Consider the following 10793-nt stretch of genomic DNA (forward strand, 5'->3'; position numbering starts at 1 on the left):
TTTGTGAAAAGAAGGAGATTCATTTATATGCAACAGAAAACGAAACCAAGTCGGCATTTGCTGAGAGGAATATTCGATCGCTCAAAAACATTATTCACAAATACCTGGAGGAAAATTGGACTTGGACATATATTAAGGAACTGCCCCAGTTTGCCCCAGTATTAAGGAACTGCCCTTGTGGATCACAGATTTGTATACATTGATATAATTGAACATCAGAACGTTGGTGATGTGAGAGCTCCGGTAATAAAAATCATTGAGTCTGAAAGACGTTTGAGAAACGGTAGCATAAACACAGTGACACCCATACACCACAAGTCGTACACAAATTTGGATTACAAGCCAATATTATCAAACAACATTCAGAACATCCAGGTAGAGTTGAGAAACGAAACTGGAAAACTAATTCCTTTTACTGGAACCGGAAATGTTATAGTCAGTTTAAAATTTCAAAAAATTATTTGATATGGAGGCATACTACAGCAATCAAGCATCTCAATCAATGCCTCATTTTTCCGGACACTACAGACAAAGAGGCAGCGGTTATGGAGCCCTTGCTGCAGGTATTGGAAGAGTTGCTCTGCCATTAGCACGCAAATTTCTCTGGCCCGCAGCGAAAAAGATTGGGCGTGACTTATTGGTTCAGGGAACACCAGAGTTAGTAGAAGTTGCAACCAAAAAAAGTCAGCAAAACAAGCACTGAAAATTACAGTAGCCAAAACAGCTCGCCAACAAATAGGTGGATCTCTTCAATCACGTATTGCATCAGGTCGTAAAATAATTAGACGAAAAAGACGACAATACACGAGACCTCGCTCAAACCAAAAACGAAAAATCTCAACCAGAAGAATCATTTCTCGAAAACCCCGTCCAAAAAGGAGTCGTCTGGATTTTTTCTGGCGAGTGGAAAATGCGAACTAATATTGTAATACCATCTGAAGCCACTCACAGTTCTTTAGACTTATTTGAAAAACCACCTTTGCTGGTAACATTGGATCAATCATTCGAGCAAAAAACAGGACCGCTTTATTCGCCCTCAGGATCATCATTGGAATTTGAAGTTTTTGGTGATCGCAACAATTTTATTGACTTGCAAAAAATTTACCTGGAGATCAAGTGTCGAATACTTCAAACAGATGGAACGGATTTGCGCTACACAGCTGGTGACGCTAATGCCAGTGATCTTCCATATTTTGCTAATAATATCCTTCATTCACTTGTCGCCGACTGTACTGTTTTTACAAATGGTATCAAAATTTCAACAGCTAATGGACACTATGCACAGAATAGTTTCATATAAACTGAATTCTCTCACGATACAGACGCAAAGGAAACCTGGCTAAAACGTCAAGGTTACGAGTATGAGGAAAACCCGGCCACTATTCCAGCAGCAATATCAGATATAAGAAAAAGAACAGTGCGACAATCCGCACGTATAACGTTATATGGAAAGGTGGCGGTTGATTTCTTTTCGTGTGAGAAACATTTGGTTTGTGAAGTTACGTTACGCATTTCAATGAGAAGATCTCAAGATGACTTTGCTGTCATCAGTGAAGACGCAGCGAAACACTACAAGGTTGAATTAGAAGAGGCTAATTTATTTATCAGGAAGATGTCGGTGTCAGATAATGTTGTAGGTGCAATTGAGAAGACCTAACTGAAAACTCCGGCAATTTACTGATACAATGAAGTAATTACCAAAACATTCTTGGCTACAACAGGCCAACAAAGCTGGAAACATGAGGACATTTTCACTAAAGAGCCAATCAGAAGAGTCATTGTTGCATTATGCGTTGGTACGGCATTCATCGGTACCAACACCGCTAATCCACTCCATTATCAAAAATTTGGTTTAAGAGAGATAACCATTTATCGAAATGGTTTTGCAACGGCTGGAACTCCAATGTCAACAACTGGCAACAAGAGGTTGTACTACAATTCAATGAGTGCATTAGCTTATGTAGAAAATGGCCACGGAATACCTCTGAGTGAGTTCGCAAACCATTATATAATGGCATTTGATCTGACCAGCACTCAAGAGGCAACTCATGACTTTATTCATCCAGAGCTTACAAATTCATCATTGTCTGTCGAACTCAAGTTCTATGCAGCGTTAGCTCACAACGTTGAAATATTTTTTCTTGGGGGAAAAAGCATCTACGATCTACATTGACTCTGCAAGAAACCCATCTAAAAACGCTCTTCCCATGATCACATACTAATGGACGAAGACCAAATTCATCTTCAAGTGAAAAAGTGTAAACACCTCAAATTCAAATTCAGAGGGGTTTATGCTGCTGATAATTATCCTCTGAATTTGCAGACCAACACATTTATTATTATTAATGCATCACGATCCAACTCTATTGGAACCCACTGGGTAGTACTAGCTATACGATTTGCATACCCAATAATATATTTTGCGGATCCATTGGCTCTACCCTTGACTACCTACAAGGAAATTTTCAACCGTTTACAACAGTGTGAAGACTTGGAGATAATGATGGATATCATGGAACAGAGAAGAGACATTCAGTCTCCATTGCAATCCTCAGACTCCCAGCTTTGTGGTTTATTTTGCATATATATTGTTCATTATATTTATAGTGAGAAATTTCCATTCATACCTGATGGAAATGAATTAGAGTTGCTAGCTTTTGTAAAACATATGAAGTAAAAGTTAATTTAATTTTGAAACAACAACAACATTTTTTGAATATCAATTTTTACAAAATTGAAAGGTTATGAAAGAGTTTGAGGTTTCTCGCACAAAACTCCCGTGGCCACTAAGCAGAATATTCATTATCTGATAAAGAGTTGATGAGTGTTCACCTAGCATAAGCTGGAAAAATCGTTTCATGGTTACATCAGGGACTGTAGAAGAACGTTTGTTTGCCGTAAAAGTACTAATAGATTTCGCTGTTGCCTCACTCAAGGGTGCTGGAAGTTGTTTCTGGTTCTTGGTAACTGAAGAATAAGTTGATTTTGAAAGGTACTCAACAGCAACATGTAGTCGTGAAATTATTGCACCACGTTTAACAAAGTCTTTTTGCGTAGGCTGAAAAAATAATTTGAAACAGTTAACGAGACACGGTATCACCGAAGGTACATAAAGAAAATCGAATATATTATCATCTTGTGAACCAAATTCATACATAACATGATAATGATTGGAGCCAAATGTGCAACCTTCGATAACTGTTGCAGATGAATGATAACCATATGCATAATTTTCAATTGTTGTATTTTCAAGTTTTGGTTCCGTCTCACAAATATTGTACTTGAAACGTTTTTGAAATTTCTTGAAATATTCAGGACTGTTCTCATACATTGCCTCAACCATAATGAACAAAAAAGAAAAAGCTAATGAACTAACTATGAAAGCATAAACAATGACAGGAAGCAAAATGTATAATAGAAATTATTCCGATTCCTCATTGACTGTTACAGATGTTTTTGGTATCTTCTTTTGGCGCTGAGTCGGTGTTTTGCCGGCCCGTTTTGCTGGACGTTTCGAGTCATCAGTTGAATCTGGTTGTAGAAGTGAGTCGATCAAGCCAACTGGTTGATCAAGCATTTGTTCTAGTTTTTCCAATGTTCTGACATATCAACCGAAACTCTCGCGCCGAAAGTGTAATTTTTTGATTGAAATCCCCATCGACCTGTTCACTATCACGTTTGAACAATTTCAAGGATAAATAGGTGCCAGTGGTATGATAAGTCTTAACAGCAGCCCTAACAAGCCGTTTTTCATTGAGCGAGAGATCCAAATGAAAGTCGCTGTACTCAGCATCCTTAGACAAAACATTACCCATAGTGTTGCATATATTGAGACAAACTGTATCAAAGTAATCAGAAATGTTAAATGACTAATACATTACTGTTTGTTGGAATGTAAACAATTTCAAACCCCACGCCAACATGTCTAGACAAGATAACAGCTGAACAAACAAATCCCCCCTCCCTACGCGTGTAAACAAATTTACACTCCTCTATATCAGCTCTGATGTTTATACGAAATATGAAATTCAAAAGATCGGAAAAAATATACCCTGCTGAATCAAGACCCATTCAATGTCACAATTGTCCAAGGCAATTTAAAAATTTCCATTCACAGATGCAACATCGCCGGGCCAAGCATTATAAAGGCCATAGCAGAAACCAGTTTTACAAGTCCCGACCTTTAAATCTAAAAACTGACAAATTTTCATTAGCAATGGATAAATTAGCTCGCCTCCTCGAGTCTATTTATATTTCCCGAGGGAACCCCAATTCAACTGAGTTCAATATGACATAATTCTATTTATAGACTTGGCGGAATAATGATGAAATGGCTAAGTCAAATAAACAAATCGGTGTGCAACAATTTTTCAATCTTTCCGCCATTGTTCTTTCTTGTTGTTAAATATAAGTTTTACGAAAATTCTTTAGTTCTTTGGCTCTTTATTACATTACTGCAAGTCTTTTGTTAAACAACCTTCTTCTAGAATTTGCGTTTATCTTTGAACCTGCTTTTCTTTTCTGTTCCATATAATACAAAAACAAGTTTTTATTTCTCTTGTTACTAGAATTGGCTCTAGACTCTGCAGTTAAGTCTTTATAAAATTTTCCTTCCAAAGAAAACTGCTTGTTTTGTTACCATTTAAATCCGCAAAATCAGTAGAACACATCTCAACTGTTTATCCATCATCTGCAATATAGCTGCTGAATATTTAGAAATTGCAAAGACAAGTGAGCGAGGCACTCGAACCCTTGTGCGAATGTGTCACAACTTTAAAAATATTGTCCTTGTGCAGGAAAGCTTTGATGACAAGACAGAATTATGGCACAAAAAAATCTTTATTGCTCCAGTTAATTACATTGAACCAATACTTGAATGCACAAAACAGAACGATTTATTTCAACTAACAGAAACGCCAGAAAAATCACCAAGACAAGAAGAGTCTCCGTATGCTCATCGATATTATGATTCAAACAAAAAAGCAGGTTGTGAAAAAATTGGCAAAGCGAACAAAAAAACTTTTTGCAGATTATGATCATGACTGCATTGAAATCTGGGAGAATCAATTGGGGCAGCTAGAAGAAGTTGAGCAAATATCTGGTTTTTGGAATTTTGATCAGTCGCCATGTGATGAAACAAAAACCCCGGAAAGCCTCCCGTTGCTTGCCAACAATTTTTCTGATGATGTCAGTATCGATGAAACACCTCCTTTGAGCCAATGTTATGCCCCCGTCAAGAAGGTAATCAAGTTATCTCGACCCTAAAAGACAGCAAAACTCTTTAAACTCGTTGTACATATTGTATTTGTTGCTTTTCACAATGTTTGAGTATGATAACTTTGTTAACACCTTGAAACCAGTTCTTAATTCAACTTTAATTAAAGATTTATCTTAACCTTAGACAAATATTGTGAGACAGAATTAAACGCTGCTGAAAAACTCAAGACATTGAACAAACAAGTGTGCGAAACAATGTTTTAAACATATAAGCGAAAAGAGACTAGGTTGAAATGAACCCAGCTGAAGCTTGGATTGTAGTGAAATCACAGTTAACAATCAATAAACAATTTTTATCAGATAGTTGTACACCGTACCAAAATTAGGGTAGAGAAATAAGAAGTAAAACTGTGAACTCAATATCAGCTGTTTTAAACAAACAAAAAGTAGAAAAACCGTTGACCATATGAATCTATGTGTTGTTTACACAACAGTCTGCGCGGTGTGTTCCCCTCTACTACTGTTTGCGGAGCAGTAGCTTTCTGTTGCAGAAGTAAACAAAAAAGGCGCGCACTCTGATTGGATGAAACAAGTTTAAATTACAGTTTGCCCGACAATAAAATTCTTACATTTGCTTTTTGCCTCAGCCTGAAATTCACTTGATTGAAAAACTTCAACTCTTTTCATTTCCTTTTCATAATTTTATAGTTTTTTTGCGTTCCTATCCCTTCTCCCTTTCTCCTGCTCATAATGAACGCTGAAACGTGTACAATTTGTCAGAGAAAACTCGTAGATAAGCGCAGCCTCAGACGACATATGCAAACAGTTCATAAACAATACGTCCAAACCAACCGATTCGAGTGCGATGAATGTGCGTTTGCTCATGAAAAAGTCATAGAACTCGAAACGCATATGATACAGCAACACAACTCGAAACATCCCCGCTATTGTCTCTACTGCAACAAGTTCTATGTAGACAACCTCAAGTACATGGAGCATATGAACAAAAATCATGGACTTCCAGTATCGAACGCTGATCTGGAAAACAATCCAAGTTTTGGAATTCTTCCGTCCGAGCAAGCTTTTGGTGGTGTTTTGAAAACCTACGACATACCAGTGGGGGAACATGAAATAGATCTGTTAAGTTTTATGCGGAGCAAACAGGACGAGATTGAAAATGTTGTTCAACTAAATACGCAAAATAGCGCACAAAAACTTCAATTCAGTGCATTGGTGCAATTAACAAAACCAACAAGCGATGAAAACATCAACAGCCAACCAAATCGAATCAAAATTTTTGTTAACTCGAAAATGCAGCGAGTGGATTTCACTGGATTGAGCAAGTCATGTTTTGCCGGAATGGTTGAACAAATGCTTCTTTCACTAAACAACTTTGCTTCGCATGGTAGCGGATGGACCGTGGATAGCAATGACAATGTCGAACTAAGGTTTGTCAAGACAAAACCAATTGCTGCTTCATCCTATTTAGCTCTCCCAGCCAAGCTAGCAAGATGTCAGTACTTTCTAAATATTCGCAATCAACAGGATGAGAAATGTTTTCTCTACTGCTATACCGCTCAGTACCATAAAATATTTGGACCAAAGCTAATTCCGGACAATGCATCATGGAGACAGAAGACAAATCCAATAATGTATGGAGCAGAAAACACCAGGGCAAATCAACCCGTTGGAATATTCATGATGCCAATGGCTTTCCATCAAATGGAAAAATTTGAGCAGCTAAACCAGGTTCGTGTCAACATTTTCCGCCATTCAAACAACAAATTGATACCATTCCGCATTTCGAGAAATCAAAATTTCAAATTTGACCTTGATCTTCTCTTGCTAAGTGATGGTGCAATGCATCACTATTTGCTCATAACCAACATCAAAGGACTAATTCGCAAGTACAAGGAAATCCACCAACGCGCAGACAATCATTTATGCCGCAATTGCTTGCACATTAACACATCAGCAGATCGACATGAGAAGCACGAACAAATTTGTCATCAGAACACTCAAGCAATAATCAGAATGCCAAAAATTGAGCAGCAAAACTTTGAATTCAAAAATGTTCAGGCACGATGGTTTGCACCAATTGTCGGTTTTTTTGACCTCGAGTCAATTATTGAACCACTGAACAGCAATATCCCACAGAAATCGGTGACTAGGCCGCTGGAGGAGCACAAACCATGTAGCCTTGCTTTTTGTTGCCTTGCATGAAACAAAACCGTTTTCTTTTTTGGGCTGAAAAGCGGACCTAATGTCATGGTTGATTTTGTCAAGTCAATTGAAGCAATTGCTAAGGATATTTACGATGTGAAACAACAACACAAAAACTTTTCCGGTGAACCGAAAACACCAAAGGAAGCCGCTACCTTGTGTTGGATATGTGAAACTGAATTGAACAAAAGTGCTCAAGATCCAACAGTGCAAGACCACTGTCACTTCACTGGGAATTTCTCGGGTGGGCACACGCGCAGTGCTACTTAAAACGCAGAACTCTTAACTTCACTCCCCTGTTTGCTCACAATTTAGCAAACTATGACCTTCATCATGTAGTATTGGCACTATAAAGAATAAATGAAAAGAACACTATTTCGGTTGTACCAAGCACGAGAGAGAAATTCATCTCTTTGCAGATAGGCGTTCACATAAAGACAACTCAAAACAAAAAAGGCGTGTGGACTAGTCAGTATGAGTATATCAGACTGTTGGACTCATTCAAATTCTTGAATGCATCACTCGACAAGCTAGTGCAGAACCTGCCAGCTGGTCAATTCACTTTGCTTGAACAACACTTCGAAATGTGGCCAGAATCATCAGTCAATATGTTGAAACAAAAAGGCTCGTTCCCGTATTGCTATATAGACAACTTCGAAAAACTAGAGGAGACTCAGCTCCCTCCCCGTGAATTGTGGACAAATAGTTTGCAGCAGTATGCGGTAACAGTCACCGAAGAAGAGTATGAGAGAGCCATTGAAGTGTTCAATTTGTTCGCATGCCAGAATATTGGAGAGTACTACAATTTGTATTTGAAAACTGATGTCTTTCTCCTCGCTGCTGTAGTACTATGCTTCCAAAAAGTTTGCTACGAGACTTATGGACTGGATTGTTGTCAATACTACACTGCATCAAACTTATCAGGTGACGCCATGCTTAAAATTTGCAACCCAGAACTCCATCTTCTTACAGAGAGAGAACACCTTGACATGGTGGAAAGTTTGATTAGAGGAGGAGTGAGCTCCGTATACAGCAAGCGTCGTTGTCGAGCAAACAACAAATTCTTGCCGGACTATAAACCGAAAAATATTTCATCATTTATCATAATGATCGATGCTAATAACCTTTACGGTGGATTCATGGAAAAATTCCCGCTCGCCCTGCGCGAGTTTGAGTTGTTTGACAAGAGTGAGTGGACTGATGAAAACGCACAAGAAATTTTAAATAGAATCTTGAATACACCGGATGACAATGAAGTAGGATATATCGTCGAAGTAGATTTCAGTTATCCCGATAGCTTGCAGGATCTTCACTCTGATTTTCTGTTGGCACCAACAAAAGAAGCGATAGGTGAATGCTGGCTTAGCGACTATCAGTCTGATTTGTTGGCTGACATGCAAGCCAAAAAACCTCCACAGGTTAAAAAGCTCATCCAGACGCTTTTCGATAAACAAAATTATACATTGCACTACCAAACGTTGAAACTTTGGAATCTCTATGTTGAATTAGGATTGGTAGTAACTAGGCTTCACAGAGTGCTTTCATTTAGACAAGACAAGTGGTTGGCCCCGTATGTGAAGCTGAATACGGAAAAAAGAAAGCAGGCCCAGAATAAATTCGAGGAAGATTTTTTCAAACTGATGGTCAACTCATCGTTTGGAAAAACCTGCCAGGGAAAGCGCAGCCGTATGAAAGTCAAGTTGACCCGCACAGAGGAGGAAACGCTGAAGTGGACAGACAAGCCTGAGTACCAGTCGTCAAAAATCATTAGTGAAGACCTCGTCACTGTATGCCTTCATCAATCGGAAATACTTTGGTACAAGCCAACAATAGTAGGTGCCTGTATACTGGATTTGGCTAAGAAGTTCATGTTCGAGTTTCACTACAAAGTCATGAAGAAGAACTTTGATTGCAATTTGCTTTATTCAGACACGGACTCTTTCGTGTACGAAGTGCGCTCGAGAGACTTCTTTGCGGAATTACAACGGAAAAAGTTGGTCGCTGAGCAGTTCGATTTGTCAAATTTCCAACTCAGTGCCCCTTGTACAGCAGGGAGAATGCACGTGTCACCTTAAAATTCAAAGATGAAATGGGAAGCAAGCCAATTGCAGAGTTCTGTGGATTGAAGCCCAAGCTGTACTCAATCAAGCTCGCCGAAGGCAAGTATAAGTCTTTTTTTCAAAACCACTCCTTCACCATACAAAAATACGCATTCAACAAAAACAGGCATTCAGTAGGCATTAGGAAAGAACCAAAATTATTTTCCAAACGCAGGAAGGGAGTAATGCTTTGCAAACGATGCAAGTTTTTTTCAGGTTCTGCTAAGCAGTCAGCGAAAGGTGTCACAAAAGATGCACGCCGCAGTATGACGCATGAGCTGTACAAGAGAACTCTTTTGGGTGGTGAGGTGGTGCGCTTGCTCAACACCCGAATAGCATCCAGTAACCACAGGCTTCACACAATTGCTGTCAACAAGAAGTCTTTGTCAGGCTACGACGACAAACGATTCATCTTGAGTGACCAAGTTTCAACGCTACCCTACGGTCACAGTGCAATAAGAAAAGACATGTTTTTCCGGACAATAGTGAATGAGCCCGATTGGGGCGCGGATGACTTGGGCGAAAACAAGCAGGAAAGCGGGCAGCAAGCGCAGGAAAGCAGGCATCATGCGCAGGATAGCTCGCAGCAGGTAAAAAACAAAAACCAGCATAAAAACAAGCGTCAAACGCAACAGTCAGCAAACGTTCCACAAACTAATAGCATTCTAAACACAAGTTTCAGCTCGATTCCCGACCCAGGTTTTCACCAGCGAAGTTATAGCGAGGACGAATTGAATCAAAAATTGGTAGATTTTGACAATTTGTCAGACTTTTCGGACAGTGGTTCCTCTGCGGACGCAGCTTGCGATGGGTTTATTCTAAGTCAAGCGATAGAAGATTCAGATAGCACCCCCCAACCTCCAATCACAATTGACGAACAACCGTCAGCCAACCTCCCAGTAACGATTGATGAACAAAATCTGCAAGATCAACCACCTACCAAAAAGAGAAGACGATCAAGAATCATAGAAAGTAATAGCGAACAGAACTGAAGAACCAAACAAAACTAAAAGTCTTGTCTCATCCTGTATTTGTACCTATATTGTCCAAAAAACACTGGCAGCCGGGCTTAAATGGCCCAATTGGCTTTTTTAAAAAGTTAAATTTGTACCGTCCCCCTTTTTGGGCTGGAAATTTCTTGTGTGTAGTGAGTGAGGTCATGTGAAAGGGAGGGACACTGACGTACCAGGAGGGGTTGATCTGCCACGGCATGTGACAGAACACAGTTCTTCCTGCACATATCAGAATGCTTGA

At 39.2% G+C, this 10793-nt stretch overlaps 1 protein-coding gene across 1 annotated transcript; it reads left to right on the forward strand.

Moving 5' to 3' along the window:
* Positions 1-6528: 6528 nt before the first annotated feature.
* LOC142343016 (uncharacterized) lies at positions 6529-9515 on the forward strand. Its single transcript, XM_075394700.1, has 2 exons — positions 6529-6966; positions 7860-9515. Exons 1-2 carry the CDS (start codon positions 6529-6531, stop codon positions 9513-9515), a joined length of 2094 nt encoding a protein of 697 aa, XP_075250815.1.
* Positions 9516-10793: the final 1278 nt, after the last annotated feature.

This window comes from Convolutriloba macropyga, chromosome 7 (assembly GCF_964194025.1).
Source record: "Convolutriloba macropyga chromosome 7, txConMacr16.3, whole genome shotgun sequence".
In the NCBI taxonomy this organism is placed as follows: Eukaryota; Metazoa; Xenacoelomorpha; order Acoela; family Convolutidae; genus Convolutriloba; species Convolutriloba macropyga.